This window comes from Notolepis coatsorum (assembly GCF_963971535.1).
Source record: "Notolepis coatsorum genome assembly, chromosome: 1".
Taxonomy (NCBI): Eukaryota; Metazoa; Chordata; class Actinopteri; order Aulopiformes; family Paralepididae; genus Notolepis; species Notolepis coatsorum.
This window is the reverse complement of record NC_140165.1, coordinates 141180616-141203462: the sequence shown is the minus strand read 5'-3', so window position 1 is coordinate 141203462 and position 22847 is coordinate 141180616. Positions and strand designations below refer to the sequence as shown.

At 43.9% G+C, this 22847-nt stretch overlaps 1 protein-coding gene across 1 annotated transcript in view; it reads left to right on the top strand.

Annotated features, from left to right (window-relative positions):
- Window positions 1–9189, top strand: part of vcana (versican a) — a gene marked incomplete at its 5' end in the record, with an annotated part of 69827 nt that extends 60638 nt beyond the window's left edge. The window contains 3 exon segments of the mRNA XM_084307548.1: window positions 2373–2517; window positions 2952–3134; window positions 8610–9189. Of these exon segments, the coding sequence (XP_084163674.1) occupies window positions 2373–2517; window positions 2952–3134; window positions 8610–8764 (483 nt within the window). The 3' untranslated portion in view covers window positions 8765–9189.
- Between the last annotated feature and the right edge of the window lie 13658 nt (window positions 9190–22847).

Genomic DNA, 22847 nt, shown 5'->3' with positions numbered 1-22847 from the left:
ACCCCCTGCCCAGCTGGGAGGGGGGTGGTGAGGGTGTCAGTGAGGCTCTGGAGAAGGGGAGTCTGACAGGCGTAGACAGGTATGGTCTCCCCCCCCCCCACCTCCCTGGCCCCCAACATTGCAGCCATCAGGAGGCTCAGCAGGCAGCCGGCCCCCCCTCGGGGGAAGGGCCACCAGGCAACCACATGCACAGATGGACAGCACCTGTGCCAGGCTGCAGAGAGAGAGAGAGAGAGAGAGAGAGAGAGGAGAGAGGAGTAGATAGAAGCAGCCTAGGGGGTCTGGGTGGGTGGTCGCATCTATTGCGTCTGGATAAGAGAAGATTGACCTTCATTGGAATATTGAAACCGTTCCATACGTGAGGAAACAAAAGTCTGTTGCATGACAGTGCAGAGTTGGATGAGAGGAATCACACACACACACACACACACACTCACACACACACACACACACACACACACACACACACACACACACACACACACACACACACACACACACACACACACACACACACACACACTCACACACACACACTCACACACACACACACACACACACACACACACACACATACGTACACACACACACACACAGTGGTGAAGGTGAAAAAAAAGTTTTAATATGTTTGATTATGTTGAGGAGGATGCAGTGGGGCCATGTAGTTGCCCTATTGGTTAGCTGGCAGTGAGCAGAACAGGAAGCCGATGTGTGTTTTCTAAACATAATAACAGTGTAGCAAGGCCTCAGGGGACAGACCAGGGAGCGGGGGGGGTCACAGCTTTGAACCTACAACGCGCTGAAAGACGCAGCTATGATCAATCGGCCAATTCCTCCCAGCTCCACAGCTGTGTGTATATACCGTATAGAAAAGGGGGCGTGTACGTCTCTGTGTCTGTGCACGTTCATGGAATCGCACATGTAATGCAAGGCATGCAGTATGTGTGATGTCACGACTCATGACGTGTCACTTCTGTGTGTCCATTAGCACATGTCAAAAACAAAAAATTCACCCTGCTTTTTGTGGTTGACCTGCAGGAAGCTTTGTAAGCCTTTAACAAACTGGCAGTTGTTAAAATAGTAACTGTTAATTTTACTGTTACTATTACTATTACTAAGTAGCATTCTAAAACACTCATTATGACGTTGTGTGAGCTTGCACATCAGCTGTATAGCAATCAAAAGCGTGTTGTTAACTCAATCTGATTCCCTCTGACTTGGTTACGTCTGCATAGTCTCAGTGAAAGCTTTGTAAGCCTTTCACAAACTGGCAGTTGTTAGAGTAGCTGTCATTATAAAAACTCATATGACGTTGTATGACCCTTTGAGCCCACACCTGAGCTATATAGCAATCAAAAGCACCTAAGCTCAATTCCTCCATACTCAGTTACGACCACATAGTCTCAGTGAAAGGTTTTCAACGCAGCAGTGTAGTAAATGTTTACCTGGCCACAGTTTGCAGGCTCAGTTTATTCACGTCTTGGCTCCATATTCCATTCACTTTGTTTTGAATTGTACTGTATTGTGGCCTCTACAGGGTCCTCCCTGTGAAAGAGGAACCACGGTGATGCCATAAAATAGTGAAGTGATGCGATTTAAACAGGCTCTGGTCCTGAGGAATGAGAGAGAGAGAGAGAGAGAGAGAGAGAGAGAGAGAGAGAGAGAGGGGGGGGGGGGGGAGGAAGGAAGGAAGGAAGGAAGGAAGGAAGGAAGGAAGAAGGAAGGAAGGAAGGAAGGAAGGAAGAAGGGTGGGAGGGAGAGGAGGAGGGAGGGAAGGAGGGAGGGAGACTTGCTCCCTCTTGTGGGCACTTCTAAAATAGCAGGCAGCTGTCAATGTGATAAGAAAAACCTGCTTTCATGAAAACACAGGATCTCTATTTTAAGCTACACTTTCAAGGAGAGAGATAGCAGGTTGTAGTCACTGATTTGGTGAGGCTTGAGTGTGATATCATGGATCTTATCAGGCAAACCAACTATACACTGAAGATAGCCACTGCTCTTTGGATAGCAGCGGTAAGATAAAGATATAATAAAGACACAGCAAATGTTTGTATAACACTTTCATATGAGGGTAAGAGTTTGTTCATCAAATGTTTGTATAACACTTTCATATGAGGGTAAGAGTTTGTTCATCAAATGTTCGTATAACAATATGAGGGTAAGTGGTAATCCACAAGAGTACACATATCAGTGTTGCTGTTGTGTTTTGAGCTGCACTTCAAACTAAGCCTACTCCAAACGAAGTACTGTCACTGCTATCATATCATGGTTTGCAGGTTCTACTTCTCCATCAATAGAATGATAATGTCTGCTCTTCTGCAAAGCCTCCATGGTGAAGATTAATGTTGTCTCATTTGTCCCTCTTTCCACAGCAATATGAGAACTGGAGGCCCAACCAGCCCGACAGCTTCTTCTCCTCTGGGGAGGACTGCGTGGTGATGATCTGGCACGAGGACGGCCAGTGGAACGACGTTCCCTGCAACTACCACCTCACCTTCACCTGCAAGAAGGGCACAGGTAAAAGACTACTTAATGGCACAAACAATATCAGCATTGTAAGAATACGTTTTACATACAAAAGGGGAGTGGCTGAACGTGCCAGTATTACCAATTAGAAATAACAACGTTGCACAGATATTTAGTCCAACGTTTAGATTTCAAAGTAATCTTTTGATTCTTGACAAATATATTTGAAATATGAAAACAGTTTGGGGGGGGGGAAACTGTTTTCAGTTTTCAAATATATCACCCTAGGATTGATAGCATCATTATTTAATGACTCCAAAGGAAATCCAAACTTGAAATTGGAAACTGTAAATATCCAGGCACCATTGCAATTTCCTACCTGAAGCGCTGACACATGATATTGCCTTGCCTTACTAATGTGATTCCTGCTGATTATGTTTCTCTTTTGAAATCCCCCCCCCCCCCCCCCCCCTCCCTCCCTCCAGTGGCCTGCAGCCAGCCCCCTACGGTTGAGAATGCCCGTACCTTCGGCAGAATGCGTGAACGGTATGAGATCAACTCGCTGGTGAGGTACCAGTGTCGGAACGGCTTTATCCAGAGGCACGTCCCCACTATCCGCTGCCGTGGAGACGGACGATGGGACGCTCCCAAAATCTCCTGTTTGAACCGTAAGTAGACAACAGTTTGTACTCTTTCCAGGGCACAGAGAGTGACTTCCCCCCCAACTCCTATTTTTCCCAGCCGGTCATGAGAATTCTAATCACAAGCCAGGGCTTCTTTAACCAAGCGGCTTCCAGCACCTCAAGATGCGAAGCACCTCCTAGGTTGTCACTAACTCACTCATGAACTCATAGATATATATATATATATAACTAGATGGTTCAAGACGGAGACTCCAGCATAGTTCACCGGCGGCCATCTTGTCACAGGCAGCACACCCACTCATAACATGAATGTCTATAGTCCATGTACTATTGAAATAACCATAGCTTGCTCAATTTTCAACCGATTTACAAACGGTTTGGTTTATTACAAACGTTATTAACATGGCTATGATTCAGGATGCTTGGACATGTTGAAATTATTTTCATATGAAAGTCCATCATAAGTTTGCAGTATGATAGCTACATCTCTGACGTTTATAACAAACCAAACCGGTTGAAAATTTAGCAAGCTATGGTTATTTCAATAGTACATGCACCATTAGGGCGGGCCATACTTTTTTTTTTTGGAAAATCAATCGAGTGGGGTGTCTAAAATACGTGTTTTTTTGTGGGGAATTCAAATATGGGATTATTTTTCTAATCGGATAACTCCTACCTACATTGTTTTGGATTTCAAAATGGCCGATTTGACCATTTTTCACCCCTTGGCCATACATGGATGCCAACATGAATCTGAAGGAAATCATAACATGCAAGGTGTCTAAATGATGTGTTTCTTAATGGGGAATTCAAATATGAGTTCATTTTTGGGATAGAATAACTCTAACCTACATAATTTTGGATTTCAAAATGGCCGATTTTACCATTTTTCACCACTTGGCCATACATGGATGCCAACATGAATCTGAAGGAAATCCTAACATGCAAGGTGTCTAAATGATGTGTTTCTTAATGGGGAATTCAAATATGAGGTCATTTTTGGGATAGGATAACTCTAACCTGCATAATTTTGGATTTCAAAATGGCCGATTTTACCATTTTTCACCCCTTGGCCATACATGGATGCCAACATGAATCTGAACATTAACTGTTGCTGCAGCAAAGACAAAAAGATTCCTGTGAAAGATATTGCCTACATCAAGGGACAGAGGGAAAAGGTTGGAAGTAAAGGACCACACCAAATGGCTGGAGCTGATCTGCCTGAGCACAAGAGACAGGTGAAAACATTGGAAAGGCAGGGGATGGAAAAGAAGGCAGAGAAAAGGAGAAGGGGCAAAGAAGAAAGCTTTGCAGCAGCAGACAAGGTTGCCAGGAAGGATTTTGAGAGCTTCCTTACAGTCCCTGAAGTTGAGCTCATTCCTGAAACTGACCCTGCAGCTTCAGCAAAGCTACGGAAAAATTATGATGAGATTCCAAACATCGCCCTTGCTAGTGTAAGGCAGAGTCGGCGCCAGACCCAACTTAACGGGAGGGCATATTGTAACAGCGGGGGGGCATACATAAATAAAATATAGGCTTCAGAAAACGAATTTCCCGCGAACCAACACACATTTCAAAACATGAGTGCGCATAAGGGATAAGACAGTCTCTCTCTCTCTTTTTCTCTCTCTCACGTCACAAACACACTCGCGTCTCACACACACAAATTAAACAGTATGAAATAGCCCGAGGCTGGGCTTAAATTCATTAACAAGTGAAAGTATTATTAATAATAACAAGGGGCACGGCGGCTTAAATTAAACAGTATGAGTCGTAGGACTTACCCATGAGAAGAGTTGGAGGCGGCGAGTCGTGGCACTGAATCTCCTCAGGACGGTGTCCCACTTTCGCGTGAGGTCTTTTGCAACTTCAAACTCTGCCTCAATTTTATAGGCGATCCATTATATTATCCATTATTATTATTATGACATATTATGATTATAGACCACGCTAGCTTCTGCTGTGACAGATGCACCTGCAGCGGCAGCACCGGGCGCTTCTTGGCCAGACTTCGTCTTCATGACGCCTAACTTACCGAAAGCTCTTCAGCGTTAGATGTTGGAGGACCGTCACCAGGGAGGAGGCCGTGAAGAAGCCTTAGGTGCCCCCCCTGCCCCACCATGCATGGCATGCAACCATTTTCGTATATATCCATTTTATGTCCGTCTCCAAGTGTTATATTTTACCCACTGACTCTATTGTACTTTTCACGCTCACTCAAGTCACGCAGTCGCGCTCTGACTACCCAACCCATCAACTCAACGTGACCAATAACGCAATAACAAATTCAAACACACACACCAATCAGCGTGCGCTCAAACATACACTTCTTTTAAGACTTTTTTTGTTTAATTTCGTTTAATAATAGGCTAAATAGCCTATTTATAAAGGAAAACATCAGACTTTTACTATAATAAAAAAAAATTATGTTTAATTATTTTATTTTTTTATAACAATTGCCCATGACGTTTGGAGGGGCACAGTGCGCCATCTGGGGGAGCATGGCCCGCGAATGACCCCCCATGGCGCCGACACTGGTGTAAGGTATGGCATAGGTCTAAGGCCAACTGCAGCTATAGCAACTGCAGCTCTGATTGATGCAGGACTCATCTTAGAAGATGACACAAGTAAAGTGATTGATAAGAACAAGGTTAAGAGAGCACAAGAAAAGTTGATGCAAGAGCTGGGGGAAGAGTTTGAGGAGAAGTGCAGGGAGGAGGGGGGGATCTCCTGTATCCTCTTTGATGGGCGGATTGACATGACCAATGTGATGATGGAAGCTGAGGGCAGTGACCAATCTTTTCCTGCAAAGATCAAGGAAGAACACTATAGTGTTGCTAGTGAGCCTGGCAGCAACTATCTGTTCCACTTTACACCAGAGAAAGCAACTAAAGAGGAGTCCCATGCAGAGAAGATTGCTAAGGTCCTGTTTGCCTGGCTGAAAGAGAGAGGTTCTGATAAGACCTTGTGGGCCATTGGAGGAGACTCGACCAATGTCAACACTGGAGTGAAGGCAGGTGTAATGCGGAAGTTGGAGCTGCACCTGGGGAGAAAGCTGGTCTGGTTGGTGTGCAACCTGCACACTGGTGAACTTCCACTGCGCCGTCTCATTGTTGAAGTTGATGGGGCTACTCTGTCAGACAACAAATTGTCTGGGCCAATAGGACAGCTCCTTGATTCTGTTACAGACTTGGAGATCAATCCTAACTTCACCAGGATCTTTCTTGGCCCTCCGCTGATCAAGCTGCCTGAGAAGATCATTCAAGATCTCTCAACTGATCAACACTATGGCTATAAGCTGGTCTGTGCAATCAGGGATGGAGTGCTTTCTGCAAGGCTGGCTCTGCTGGAGATTGGACCGGTAAACCACAGCCGCTGGCTCACCACAGCAAACAGACTCCTCAGGCTCTGGGTGTCAAAGCATCAACTTAAAAGAAAGAACCTGAATAATCTACAATGCATTGTGGAATTCATCATTGGAGTGTATTATCCATGTTGGTTCAACATGAAGGTCAAGCACTCCTGGATCGAAGGGCCTAGGCACATCCTGTTTCAGCTGGACTGCCTCAAGTCTCAGAGGAAGGAGGTGCTGGATGTTGTGATGCCAACTGTGAGAAGATCTGCTTGGTATGCCCACAGTGAAGCCATCCTCCAAACACTGCTGTGCTCTGAGGATCAAAAAGAGAGAATTGAGGGGGTGGAGAGAATCCTGGCCATCAGGGGAGAGGGGGATCCAGACACTCAGCTGGGAGACTCCTGTGTCAGTATCAGAAGAACACCTCACATCAATAGTGACGCTTCCAGCATTGGTGGCTTAATCAGCTGGTCAGAAGATGTGTCAGAGCCACCTCTCACCTGCTCCCTAAGCACCTCCGAGGTGAAGAACTTCATCAACACCCCCATTGCCACACACAAAGCATCGAGAGGGTTGTTAAAATGGTACTGAGGCCTCTGCTAAGTACTTTTCATAAGAAAAAAGGGATGGAGGGATCAGGGCTCAGGAGACCAGCAGGAGGCTGATGTCCAAGAATGAATCCAAGCAGGACTTGTGCAACCTGATCAAATTTAAGAAGATAGATGATTGATGGAGCCCCATGGATTTTCTCAATAGGCTACATTGAGACGTTTGTTAAAATGGTTACAGAGGTTTCTGCTGAGTAGTTCTGGAAAGAGCTCACCTATTTATGGCTGACGTTGACTTTAAGTTTGTGTTTGTAGGTTGGTGGCTAAAGCAGTACAGTAGGAGATCTTGCCATCCAAGAATGAGTCCAATCAAGATATTGGAACCTGGCAAAGTTCAAGAAGTCAGGAAATCGAGATTTAGCACTTAGGTGTTTGTGTGCATTACAAATACAATTTATTATTGTTAGTATTATTATTATTGATCTTTGGAGTTGTATCCAGTTATATACAGTTCACTTGTTAATAAATTTGATGGCTTTGTCATTATAAATGATTTCCCATATATTTTTTATCTTTGCAATTTTGTAATACAATACCAATGGGTTCAAATGGTAAAATCAGCCATTTTGAAATCCAAGATTATGCAGGTTATATTTATCCTATCCCAAAAATTACCTCATATTTGAATTCCCCATTAAGAAACACATCATTTAGACATATTGCATGTTAGGAATTCCTTCAGATTCATGTTATCATCCATGTATGGCCAAGGGGTGAAAAATGGTAAAATCGGCCATTTTGAAATCCAAAATGATGTAGGTTAGAGTTATCCTATCCCAAAAATGAACTCATATTTGAATTCCCCATTAAGAAACACATCATTTAGACACCTTGCATGTTAGGATTTCCTTAAGATTCATGTTGGCATCCATGTATGGCCAAGGGGTGAAAAATGGTCAAATCGGCCATTTTGAAATCCAAAACAATGTAGGTAGGAGTTATCCGATTGTAAAAATAATCCCATATTTGAATTCCCCACAAAAAAACACGTATTTTAGACACCCCACTCGATTGATTTTCCAAAAAAAAAAAAGTATGGCCCGCCCTAATGCACCATAGTCATTCATGTTATGAGTGGGCGTGCTGCCTGTGGCAAGATGGCCGCCATGTGGCAACATCGGTCTCCATTGGCCAGCAGTGCGGGTGTTCTAGCCTTTATATATGTCTATGCATGAACTCACTCATCCATTCAGTCACTCAATCACAGTTAGCTACTCTGCCCCGAGTGGTGGCTCAGTCACAGGCATAGCACTTTACTTCGCATCTATGATTTTGGTCGTCGCTGTTCACAGATACAGGAGTGGTGGGCATAACTTCAATCAAACAATTTTCAAAACATTTGAATAATACAGATGCAGGTCACAGTCAGTGACAGCTCTCTGATTGGCTAACGTTGAGCTGGAGGTTTGCGATGAACGGACAGGGTTTTCACCCCCCCCACCCCCGCTCCTCAACGCTGTAGGCAAGGAATGACATCTCGTTTCTTCATGGCTGTTTGTCGTCGTCAACTGACCCACTTTCTCTTTTCTCTCCTAGCATCAAGCTACCAGAAGACCTTCAGAAGGCACCAACACACCGCCCTGCACAGCATCAACAACCTGAAGCGATGGCCCGAGGACGCCGTCCGTTACCGCCACCAGCGCCACAGGAGGAAGAGAGACAGGGCTGAACACAAGCCAAGGAGACAGTAATCGCCGGGGAGACAGTAATCGCCGGGGAGACAGTATTCGCCGTGGTGACGTGGCGCACCCTCTTCCGCGTGACGAGAACACATCTTGACTGTCGCTTGTGTGAAGAAGAAAAAAAGAAAGAGTTCACAAAAGGAAAAGGACAAAAGAAAGCTCAGCAAGGAAATCATGGGGATTTTGTTTGTTTTTGTTTTTGCAATATTTTTTTGCAATTTTCTTGCATTTTTGATGACGATGGAATCTTATCAAGTGCCTTTTTTAAAGACATTGTTTTTAAGGATATTCTTATAAAGGGACGCTGTTTTATAACAATGTCGAAATGGATATAATACCTTCAGCTGGCTACTGGAAACAAAGAAAAGAATACTTCTCAAATTTTTTATATGGAGAAGAACTCTTACTTTGAACCAAATAATGCATTCAATTGTACACAGACTGTGCTTAAAAAATAACTAAAAAACAAAAGTGTTCCTTTTACATGAAAAACAAATACCAGCTTTTTGTGAAATTATAGCGCTTATGTTATGTAAAGGAATTCATTATATTACAGAATAGTTTCAGCTGTGCTTCAGTCTAATGCAATTATACGCACTGAGGTTTCCACATTTCAGTGATATGTTCTGTGCTTGGTTTCTCAGAATAGCAATTAGAGGCAACAATGATAGTAATAATTATATGAATGTCTCATTGATTGCATTACTAAACCGATCACATACATAGGACAACCGCCGGTGTACTGTAAAACACATAATATGTCATTCAAAATGTATTCGCCCTCAACAGAGGAACATCTTCTGAAATGGTCGGATGACTGGCAGTAATCAGATTCCAGGTTACAAAGTGAGAGACCTGGGGATCTGTCACCCAACTGGTTAACTGCTGGAGCCCTGTTCTGTGATGGCTGCTGTGAACAAATGACCACGTTTTCATTTTTTTTCTTCTTTCAGTAGATGAATACAGTAGATGAAAGAATACAGTAGACAAAACATATTCTTACTCTTTCTATTGGTTAGTAGAAAGGTAAAAATGCAGGGACCCAGAAGTGGCTCTGAGGCCTTGACAGGCAGAAGACAATCAACTGTTGTGTCTTGAACCAAAAGGAGGGAAGTGTGACTTAGTAGAGTGTAAAATGTTTATGTCCCCTTCAGTATGTTTTCTACAATTAAATGCACAGCTTGCTATTTCATTTTATGTTTACATTAACTGTAATGTTTGTTTAAAAAAAGATTCCCCTCCATATGTTCTGTTATAGCTTTCAGTAGTTTTACAGATAACACGTAACACTGTTCTGCCTTCCGCTGTCTTGGGTCAATGTAAATCTACCATTGAGAGAATGTATTTTGTGAAACACTCCAAGAAGACTTGAACATAATGCCTTTTTCTTTCCTCTTTTTTTTTAACCGTAATTTATTTTTCAAGCTGCTCTTCATTCTCTTAAATAGTTTTTCTACTTATAGTTAAAATGAGATGCAATCACCTGGCCCAGCAAGAGTCTTCATCCATCCTTAATGTGTTTATGTTTCACAGGAGACCAGCCAAGATCACAGCTTGTGTCAATGTGATGAAGATGATCATTTACTAAACATTAACAGTAGATAGAAAAGCCTTTTTGCTACATACAAAGGCCAGCAATGGACCAAAGAGTAAAGCCCTATCAGCTGCAATAATTCTCCTATAGCATTACCAAAATAATTGTACAGATATCGAAATGTTGACGGGAATCATTCATAGGCCTACTTGTGGTCTCCAGCAGTTGTTCCTTTTTAATGAAAAATGCCAACATTTGTTTTGTCAGTATGCGTGTATGTGTGTTTGCGTGTGTATGTGTTTGCGTGTGTGTGTGTGTGTGTGTGTGTGTGTGTGTGCGTGTGTGTGTGTGTTTCCGCATTAACATGCACATAATAACATTTTTGTATTTATAGTATAACGTTTTTATTTTATAATGTGAATGTCTGGGATGTTTGAATTGTTTTAAAGAGAACAAGCTGTTTTGTCTGCTCTCCATCACCAAATAAATAAATAAAAAATACAAAAAACTGATATTTTATTCCTTTTTTTCTGACAGGGATCACTTTCATATCTTGTGGCATCGTAAGAAAGAACTCCCACACACAGACCTTTTACTTGCAATCAACTTTATTGAATACTAAACAAAAAATACAATGTTTCGGGCCTTTAGACCTTCATCAGGTTCAAATATTCATATCTTTAATCTGAGCCTTGAGTGTAATGTTTGCCCCCAAACCGAAAAAAAGCTAAAGTCATTCCACTACCTAAGAATGCTAGGAATGCCTTTACAGCCGACCAATAAACTTGTCACCGGTTCTTAACAAACTCTTGGAAAAAAATTTATTTGACCAAATACAACGCTACTTCTCTGTTAACAATCTGACAAGTGACTACCAGCACACGTATAGAGAGGACCACTCAACAGCCACTTACACAAATGACAGATGAATGACTGAAAGAAATTGATAAAAAGAACATTGTGGGAGCAGTATTGTTAGATTTTAGAGCTGCCTTCGATGTGGTTGACCACAACAAACTATTATTGAATAAACTCATGAATTATGGTTTTGCTCCAACCGTTTTATCATGGATAGAAAGCTATCTATCCAATAGAACTCAAAGAGTTTTCTTTAATGGCAGCTTTTCAGATACTAGACATGTTGAGAGTGGAATTCCACATGGAAGATCGCTTGGTCCTTTTCTCTATCTTCACTAATGATTTTCCATTTGCTCTCAAAAAAGCATATGTGTACTGTATGTATTCTGTTGATACAACAATATACATGAATGCACCCACAGTTAATGAAATCACTGCAACCCTGAACAAACAATTGCAAAAAGTACTAGAATCGGTTACCAGCAATAAACTAGCCTTAAACATAACAAAAACTAAAAGCATTGTTTTTGGTACAAATCTTTCATTGAGCTCTAAACCTCAGCTGAACCTGAGGCTAAACAATGTAGCTGTTGAGCAAGTAGAGAAACAAAGCTTCTTGGTGTTATTTTAGATTGTACGTTTTCGTGGACAGGACATATAGATTCTGTTGTTGTTAAGATGGGCAGGAATATATCCGTTATAAAAAGGTGCTCGGCTTTTCTGACACCACAATTGACCAAACAAGTCATCCAGACTGTAGACTACTAACTCTAACACATCTAGACTATTGCCCAATGATTTACATTTACATTTAGTCATTTAGCTGACGCTTTTATCCAAAGCGACCTACAAGTTCTGTACGACAAGTCATCAGGAAGGGCACAGCTATATCAGCTGAGTAACAATTTTCATCAAAGTGTTGAGTGCTACAGTGTAGGTTAGTATATTAGGACAAGTGCATTACAGTAAGGTTAGTTAGGGTTAAATTTAATTTAATTTATTTATTTAGATAATGGTTGAAGAAGTGCGTCTTTAGTCGATGGCGAAAGATTGGACAGGTTTCGGCTGTCCTAAGTGTGGTGGGCAGTTTGTTCCACCATTGTGGAGCAAGGACTGAGAAAAGGCGGCTTCTCCTTGATGACCCTTCCGGAGCTCGGATAGGAGTGGGTCTGAGACGGCCAGAAGATGTTACGAGGGGTGGCGAGGGAAGGTGAGCAGAACCCAATATGCGGAACAATGATAACGAGAGAGAGGAGGCAGAGACGAAGGAGTTGGATATAGTGAAGGGTGTTTACTGAATAAGCCGGTACACAAAAGCATGTACAAAAGAACAAACAAAAGCGAACTGTAAAACACGGAAAAACAAACCTCAGCAGAGCTGGAAAACAGGACTAGAATAGACAGGAACGAACTCACAGGTAAATACAGGGTAAACGGCAGACAGGGAGCTTCACAATGATAACAGAGACACGACAGGATACCGGGGTAGAACGGAGACAATGACGCCACAAGGAAGTCAGGGAACACACAGGCATATATACAGACACTGATTAACACAGGAGGGTAATTGGTCATTAAACACAGCTGGGAAGAACAGAGTGACAAAGAAACATTACATGGTTGAAATATAATACACACAAGATAACAACACTAAACCAGATCACAAAACCAACACAGACAGGGGAGGCATTAGGCCAGGGAGTGGAACATCACAGACAAGACAGACATCAAATGCACAGACTGTCCTGTCTGGGATCATGACAGAAGATGCAGAGCGTAGGGGTCTTGAGGCAGGGTGTGTAGTTAGAGACCATTGACCGGAGGTGGGCGGGAGCGGTTCCCTTTGCCGCATGGTATGCCAGGTCGAGGGCCTTGAAGCAGATTCACGCGGCAATTTTTTTTTTTTTTAAGTTGCAGGTTGCTCAGAATAAAGCGGCTCGCCTGGCACTAGGCTGTTCATACAGGACAAGTATTGGTTTTACAAGTGTTGGTCAACATCTGGCATGGCTGATGGTTGAAAATAAAGTATGGATGAGTCTTCTAATGCTACTGCGGAACATTATTAGCACTGGTAAGCCATCTAGCTTGGCTCAGCAGAAATTACTTCTGAACATGGTTACAACACTAGAGGGGCCGCTTCTGGTAACATCAGAACAAAATCAGCACCAAACTAAAATTGTCTCAAACTCACTGGCATATATAGGTCAATAGCACTCTGGAATGCTCTGCCGAAAAACATCTCATCCACAATACATAATAAAATTACTTTCAAAACAAATATTAAGAGATATCTTGCAAACATGTCAAGTATTATCTGTGTATTATATATTTTTTTTGTTTGACTGGAATGTTAGATTTTATAATGTGAATTTGTATATTTGTATTAATTTTTAATTTGTGTTTTGTCAAGTATGTAACTGTTATCTGTATATTTTATCTTTTTTTTGTTTGACTGGAATGTTCGATTTTATAATGTGAATTTGTATATTTGTATTAATTTAAAAAAAAACTATTCGTATTTTTTGTTGTACATTTGTATTGTATTTGTTTTGTCTAGGACCCCAGGAAGACTAGAGGCTCTTTCATGAGTCTCTAATGGGGATCCTTTAATAAACATAAACATAAACATAAACATAAACATAAACATAAACATGCGGCAATGGGGAGCCAGTGTAGGTCCCTAAGAAGTGGGGTGACATGGGCTGACTTCGGTAGGTTTGAGATCAGGCGGGACGCTGCGTTCTGAATGAGTTGAAGAGGCTTAGTGGCAGTGGTCGGAAGGCCAGCAAGCAGTGCGTTGCAGTAGTCGAGGCGGGAGATGACTGTTGATTGGACGAGGAGTTGGGTGGCTTCTTTTGTCAGGAAGGGGCGGATCCTTCTGACGTTGCTCAGGAGGAATCAGCAGGTTCTGATTGTCGCTGCGATGTGAGCTGAGAAGTTCAACTGGTCGTCGAGGACAACACCAAGGTTCTTGGCGGTCGGGGACGCAGTCACAGCTGCATTCTCGACTGTGATGGAAAGGTCAGTCAGGGGGGAGCAGGTGGAGAAATTCTGTTTAGCTTAGGTTCAGTTTGAGGTGGTTGGTCGTCATCCAGGCGGAGATGTCGGACAGACAGGCAGAGATTCGCTCAGAGACGTGGATATCCGAGGGAGGGAAGGAGAGGAAGAGTTGAGTATCATCAGCATAGCAATGATACGAGAAGTTTAAGTTTATTTAAGTTTAAGTTTATTTGGAGAAGGCATGAGAGGTGATAATGTTACCCAGAGATTTAGTGTAGAGGGAGAAGAGAAGGGGTCCTAGGACGGGTGGGCGGGTGGCCGACAGGGTCCCTCTCCATGACATGCGATCAAGAAGGATCTGGGAAAGCTGCAGCTGGCTCAGAACAGAGCAGGTCGGCTGGCCCTTCGATGCACACTAAGGTCTAGTGTAAACAATATGCATGTCATGCTCCCCTGGATGAAAGCCACAGAGAGGCTGACACGATCACTCCTTGTTTTTGTTAGAAATATAATGTATTGAAATATGCTAATTGTTTATATAATCTACTAACACTCAGCTCTAACATACATGCATACCACACGGGACATGCCACCAGAGGTTGCTATACAGTTTCTAAAGCTAGAACACAATCAATGCAACACACAGTGCTGTACCGAGCCATGGTACTTCCAGAACAGATTGCTAAAGCACAAATTAAAGCAAGCTTTAAAAGACAACTGAAACAATATCTAACAGCCCTACGCCTGTAAACACAGTCTGTACATTTAGACACACACACACACACACACACACACACACACACACACACACACACACACACACACACACACACACACACACACACACACACACACACACACACACACACACACACACACACACACACACACACACACACACACTCCGCCTGATTTTTTGATTTTTCTCCCCATCCCAATTTTTGTCGTTATGCCAATCCCCCCCTCCCCTACCTGGTTGTTGTGCACATGTTCCTCCTACTGGTCGGTACAAGGGAACCCTGAAGTCCACCACATGCTTCCTCCGACACATGTGGAGACAGCCAGTGGCTCTTTTTTCACCTGGCAGCGAGGATTCTCATTGGTGAAGCGTAACGTGTGGGAGGTCACGCTGCCTTCACCATTTCCTGCCTTTCGCTGAGCAGGCGCCCAGACCTGACCCCTGCGTCGCTGTCCACAACGCCAGATTACCACCCACGACTTCCCTCCCCCTAACTCAGCCAAACAAGTTAGTATGACGCCCGGCCCAAGCCGCAGGGCAATGCTGACTCCGCGAGTCGGGATTTTATCTTATTTTTTTGTGACAGGAATATTGGTAGCCTATACAAATAGGTGGTAAGAGTTTACTTTGTATGTATATCCAGTGCCTATAAATCGGGGTAAGAGTTTACAGTATATGTATGCATATGGTTTCTCACTGCTTGTGAATTGAGTGCATAATATTAATATATAATGTTATGTAATTGTTATGGAATGCGGTATGTATAGTAGTAGTATGTTTGATAGAAAGTATATTGTCACTTTCTGACTTTTAATACCACTTTGTTGCTTGTCTGTAAATGTCTTATCTGTTGTCATTTATATGTTATGTGTGGCAGGAAGAGTAGCTGATGTTTTGCATCAGCTAATGGGGATCCTAATAAAATCATAAATCATAAATGAGGAACAAAAAATATACCAGGCAGATGTAGCTAACACTTCAGGAAAGGCCAATCAGAGACCACGAGCTAACAGGCAATAAGCCAATATGTTATGGCTTCGTAGTCACAGTCAGTCACTGAGGACTTTTCAACAAATGACATGTGAACCATATATTTCCTTGGTTTTACAAGCTTATCATTCTGGTTATTTTACCCACACAAACCGCATTCGTTTTTCCAACCCAAACACTGATAAAAGGCAGCCTCTCTCCATGACATAGTTACTTTAGCACTGTGTGGGTAGGTAGGGGAGCAGGAGGTTGCCCTGTGGAAGTAGTACAGCTGTGTCGCCAGCAGATAGTGCTATCATACCAATTGCAAGACATGCCATCCACTGCCATGAGTTGGTCTTTTTGGTCTTCTAAGCTTGTATATGTCGTATATTTATCTAAATAAAACCTGTAAATTAAACAATAGAAATTATGCACATATATGAAATAGCAAAGAACTAGGTTATTTTCTCTTAGAAAAATAGAGACTCACAGCCATGCCAAATCACCTGTTAGGTTAACCATACATTTGAGTCAACAAGAAGGCTGTTAACTGGCCTCAGTCGAAATGGATCAAAATGACCCATATAAGCATTACAGGAAGGATTAAAATCATCTAGCGGTTGATGGAAAAAGCCACAGGAGAACTCAGTCAAAAAGCTAACAGTGCACCCCTTCAGCCTTCACTTAGTAGTTATAGGAAAGGCCCAGAGTGCCATAAAGATAAAAGAACAGATCAAATGGCAAACAGATGACACATCTTCCTCCACAATGAACAGGGATGGTGCGCCCAATAACTAACTTTTAAGTCAGGCCTGAAGGCCAGCCCCCGAGTTCTGTTTACTTTAGCTAAGCAGTCCAAACAGCCCATAATTTCAATCGGTATGAGGGTCGCATTCAGGGACACATGGGTAGATCATTCTAAGAGAAGACTAGTTCCTGTCCCCTCTGTAAGGTCACCTTGTAACGCTGTTTCGCAAGACCCAAATGACTCACTTAGAGGGGAGACCTTCTAGCCAATAGAAAAGCAGGCTCTCTGGGGTGACGGCACTGGATGGGGCAAGGGTGGGGGGGGATTCTCTCTTCTCTATAAAACCTACAGGTTGAATGATGGAGGGGAGTCAGAGACACCGAGACGCAGAGAGACACGCAGAGAGAACGGAGAAGCAGAGACGGAGAAACCACCCCACCAGTTCGAGAATAAGAGACGCCACTAAGAAGCCCTCCGGGAAAAGCTGATTAGAGATAGAAAATAATTGATGCTGTGAACCAGATAATTTAAGCTGTTGGATATTCCAATAAAACAACGGTCAGAACCGTTTTCACCCGCAGCGCTGTCTCCGCCTCCACGTGATTTCCAAAGGACCACATTTGAATGAAACTGTTACTTTAACGGGAAACACAACGAGCAGAGTAAGCTATTCCACTATACATTAGAGAAAGATCATATAGCTATAACATAGAATCATTGAGAAGATACATTAATCTGGCGCCGTGACTACCGGTCTGTACATCCGAACGGGACCCAGGACAAGGACAACAGAACTTCAAAAACTCTCAGAGCAGAGCAGCGACGCCTGACTACACCATCCTCGAGCAACAACAACCAGCAGAGGCCAAACGGTGAGTTGAAGATGTGTCTGTATTGTCGGGGTTTGTTTGGGCAGATTTCGAACAGGGGTAGAGAATGGTTGCATTGGCGCGATCGAATTAAAACGATTGAGCGCACAGCCGTATCGGCACTAATGAAATGAAGGGGATTGGCGCGATCGGGTTGGACAATAAAATAGTTCAGGTCGCGCACTGCTGAGGGGCTAGAGGATTGCGCCAGGTTAGGCGACAGATACTCTTGTTTAGAATCGTAGGTTCAAATGCAATGACAATAACTGGAGACGTCTGGTTTGTACGTTGCTAAAGACAAATCGACGTCGTACGAATCCGTTTAGTTCTTACGGAACAAGAGCTCTGGAGCGCGTAAGGTAGTCCTCTTAAACCTCGGAAAAATTAGCACTTGTGCACTGGGGGGTTATAAAGATCTGCGCTTATGTTCGAACTAAAAAACTGCACTTAGAAGCGATGAGGCATTATATAAGGACTTTAGTATGTAACAATGTATATATGTTGTTTAGATGAAATAGGATGACACATGTATGGTATCATGGCTATAATCAAACGTACGTCATCATAACGCTAAACGTCGCGGATTACTATATTACAACCAATACGGAATAAAGCCATTTTATACCCGGGAAGCTACTGCTATACAAAGCAGGGCTAATACATGCTAAGCTACGTTGCAAGCTAACGGGGAATGCTGGGGGTTACTAATGTTTAGTACGACTGTTGTGTTGAGATGACGGAACTTATAGCTTCATCCATGGTGGCTGAAAAAGGCTACCAAATGATGCTACATGATGTGCAAGGTTGACCAGTGCTAAGAATGATTATGTTGCTGAATGGAAGTATGAGTGTAACTGTGTGGATGAGAGAGGATGTGTGTGAATGAGTCTGCTAGAGGTTATGGAGTGGATGCCGGTATTTTTTGTATTATTATGAACCAGCTGGTGGCCAAGGCTGCAACGGAGAAACCACACCCCTGTCCTGCCAGCATTAGCTGGCGCGACGGGACTAGCGTGTGGACGCTGTGTTGCGTTTTCGAGTGAATTGAATGAATGACATGTGAGATGGAACCTAGGAGATGTGTAATGTGCGTTGAAATTTTTCAAATCGGGGCTGTAGAAGTTTAAAAGTAATGTAGTAAAGATCAAAGAAAACGGGGATTTTAGAGCTGGTGACGTCATAGGGAGCGTCGGAGCTTGGGGTGCGTTAGATTTGTAATACGGGGCTAGATCGGGAGCGTTATATTTAAAATATGGAGCCGGCCGGGGCCGGACGGGCGTACAAACGAGAAAATGATACTGTAAGGTTTATGAACGAATGCTTAATAAATTTAAAATTATGTTATAAAGTATGACTGGGTTGTGCAAAACGTTGCGATGTGTTGTGCCGCTCAAATCAACAGGATAATGGGCCGTGTAGGAAACGCTATTGTAAGGGGCTAGGCTAAGCTAACTAGCCGTGCTAGGCTAATCGAGCGATAGCAACATTGAGCTAAGCTAATTGGGCTAACAGTATTAAGTTAATGGTGTTAGCAGTGGACAGCTAACTATGCTAAAAATGCTAAGCTAACTATGCTAACATGCTAAAGCTACCTGTGCTAACAATGTTGCATGCTGGGAGTCTCGGGTAATATCGCGTGATGCTATTTTGGCTGACAGCGGGACCTTGTGTGTGTAAACGTGACGTAAGCCTGTGGCGACGTCTCGCGGGAAGCCATCCTTAATGCCGGACTACGATTCGGTACAGGGAATTCTGGGAATTGGGGTTCATGTTGTGTGAGCACGTCGGCTGACGTCATGGGAGGAGTGGCTGCGTGATGACGCACTTGTCGAATAGAGACAGCAGGGGGCGGTGTTGTCTTTGAAATGGATACACCTCTGCTGTTGCTTCGCCCTCTCTCCCTAGGTTGCCCCCCTCCCTTCCTCCATCCCTCCCTCCCTCCCTCCCTCCCTCCCTCTCTCCCTCTCTCTCTCTCTCTCCCTCCCTCCTTCTCCTCTCCTCTCCTCTCTCTCTCTCCCTCCCTCACCTCCTTTTCTTCCTCCATCCCTCCCTCCCATTTCCACTCCCTCCCTCCTTTTTCCCCCTTTTATGGCTAAAATGGTACAGTATATGAGAGGATACTAGGAGTTTCATCAGGGCCCCCCCTCCCCACTGTAGCCTTCCCTATAGGGTGTGCCCCCTCCTGCACTATTATAATGGGTGCCATCCTGCACTATTATAATGGGTGCCATCCTGCACTATTATAATGGGTGCCATCCTGCACTATTATAATGGGTGCCATCCTGCACTATTATAATGGGTGCCATCCTGCACTATTATAATGGGCCATCCTGCACTATTATAATGGGTGCCATCCTGCATTATCATAGTGTGTGCCCCCTTCCCCTCCCCCCTTCCATCAATCCTGCACTATCATAGTGGGTCCATTCCATCCTTCCATTTATTATATGGTGTGAGCTCCCTATGGTACAGCTCCTTCCCTGGAATGCTTCCTTTCTCCCTTCATAGTTTCTATGGTGTGTGCCCCCCCCCCCCCCCGCCCCACTGTAGAGATGAGATATCATCTCCCTCTATACCATAGTGTGTGCCCCCCCATGCAGATATAGTACTCTTTTCCCTCCCTCCCTCCCTCCCTCCCTCCCTCCCACTCCCTCCCTCCCTCCCTCCCTCCCTCCCTCCCTCCCTCCCTCCCTCCCTCCCTCCCTCCCTCCCTCCCTCCCTCCCTCCCTCCCTCCCTCCCTCCCTCCCTCCCTCTCCTCTCCTCTCTCTCCCTCCCTCCCTCCCTCCCTGCCACCCTCTCTCCCTCCCTCTCTCCCTCCCTCCCTCTCTCCCGTTCCTGTGTGCGTATGAGTCACGTGTCTGTTCTAATGTTTGCAAACAATGCACCTTTAGATGTAGTTATGATGCGCTCTGCTCACGAGGACAAGTTTGTAACATGAGACGCACAGGAGGTCTTGTTTCGCATTTAATTTAACCAGATGTGTGGAGGCTTATTTCCTGATACGGGTTCGAAGATAACTTCACAGTTATTGGCAGTTTGTTTCCTTATATCGCTTCCTCCAGGGTTCCAACTTGTGTTGACAGACGGCAACCCTGCTCAAATACGGAGCGTCAGCGCTCTCGCTGGACTAGAAGGGTGCACTCAGTAGAGCACAGATGTCCGCCAGGACGGCAGCCACACGTGTGATAGTGATAATAATGGATTGGATTTGTGATGCGCTTTTTGTTCGATGGGATCCCAGAGTGCTACGCTACAGGTTTAAAACAGTTATAGGGGAGGAATAGAACTTGGTTAATTAGAAACATAGAATAAACAAAGGATTTAAAAAACGAGGGCGATAAAGTTAAAATAGGGGGCTGACAGTCGAAGGCCTTTTTGGACAGGTGGGGTTTCGGCCTGCCTTCTCCCTCCCCCGTCCCCCCCTCCTCCCTTCGTCTCGCCGTCTCTCTTTTTCTTTCCCTTCCTCCCGCTCTCCCTCCCTCCCTCCCTCCCGGTATCTCCCCTTCCCTCTGTCTATCCCTCTCTCCCAGATGGACTCTGTTGATTGATTGGTTGATTGGAAACTTTTTCAGAATGGGTGCAATACAGTACGGCTCAATACACACGATTGTTAAGGGGATGCAGACCAGGGACAGACTTTCGTCTTGTTTACATCGGGGTCCCCCATTTTCGGAAGGATAAGTTGATATTCATGGTCGTTTGGGAACTCCTCTTCCGTATGTATGTCTCTCCCCCCCTCTGTCTCTTCTTGTATTTCTCCCTGTGTCTCTCCTTCTCTCCCTCCCTTCATTTCTCCACGTGCGCCCCCCCTCGATGCTTTGCCTTCGAATGGATTGTGGGTACGTTACGGACCGTTTCTAGTTGGGGTCCCTCCAACCCCCAGACTGGCCCTCTTGAGAGTGGCGTGTGTGTTTGGGCTGGGGGCAAGGAGTTTGAGCATTTGTTATAAGGGAGATGGGTTTTACATTAGGTTGGTTTTGGTTAGAGATGGTTGTGGCGTGTTTTTTGTTTTTCATTTTAGGGAAGGTGCCAGTCCCCTAGTTTCCCCCTTCGGTTGGGGTCCTTGGAGGCAGGGTTGGCTTTGCGTCTTGTTGTGTGTTATTGGTTGGGTGGTTGTTTTAAACTACGTAGCTGTTATGTATGTGAAATAGGTGCCGGTACAGGTGGTGGTTGGACGAGTTGTGATATTCCTTGGAAGGGGGCTTGGGGTGTTTTCATTCAGGTTCGAAACTGAGGGAAGATGCTTTGGGCTGTGAAATGACGGGTCTCGGTGGATTCAGGGATCATGGCAAATGTTGCGGTGGGTATAGTACTGGGGTTCATGGATTTAATAACGTGGACAACTGGGCTGTGTAACGGTCAGGGGTTTAGTGACCTAAGTTGCTAAAGGTAAATTTTTTCCCGTGATAGTGGTTGGAAGCAGTGACGCCACCAAAAGGTTTTTTTGGTGGTGTGAGGGGGTATGTGTGGAAAAATAATGTAGAATGGTGTTGTATGAAGAATGTGATGAAGGCGTGAGATGTAAATGTGGTGAGAAATGTAGGAAGAAGTATAGTTTTTGATTTTCATAGTAGAAAGCAAGTAGGGAAGTTAATATTACATTTATACATAGTTAATACGCGGAGCAGTCATTTAAAGTATAAATTGTGACAATTTCATCAAGGCAAAAAGAAATTGGAACAGATGGCTAACCAAGTTTACCATTTGTTAGAATTGATAGGTTGTGTGGAACTTAATGATTATGTTCCCCAGAGAACCAAAGGTGAAAGGAACACACAAAGGATTGGAACCTCCAGTTTCCGGTTGGACAAACGGACAAAAACAAGTAAAGCCGTATCGTTATATTCAAGTAGATCACACCGAATCTCTCTAGAAGAATTAGTATAGGAATGCCCGACATTTCCAATGCATAAATATTGAGGAAATGACAAGGGAAATGCCACTGTATTAAGTGTTATGTTTTTGCTTTCTTTTTGCACAGGCTCGGCGAGGACTAGGGCTCTGGCGATTTCAATACCAATTGGGGAAATGGCTATATGAGCCTTGGTATAGTATGAATGATAAGAAAATTGTCAATCCCTGTCTGCACCGGTATAAATCTGATAGTGTGGGTGAATTTTAACTCAAGTAGCGAAAAATAGGTTTGGACACAGAGAAACTTGTTCTTCCAAACGGTGATTGCAGGTGTGTATGGAAGTGGTGAGAATGTCGGGTACACAGGAAGTTCACCTTAGTGGAACATTGATAGGAACAACTGGAGGTTTAGAAGCAATAACAATAGCAAAAGTAGACAATCTGTCTATGTCAAAGACTGGAAATATCACAATAGAAGTGAAGAAGCCATGGCCAAAGAGATTCAGGCCTTTACAAA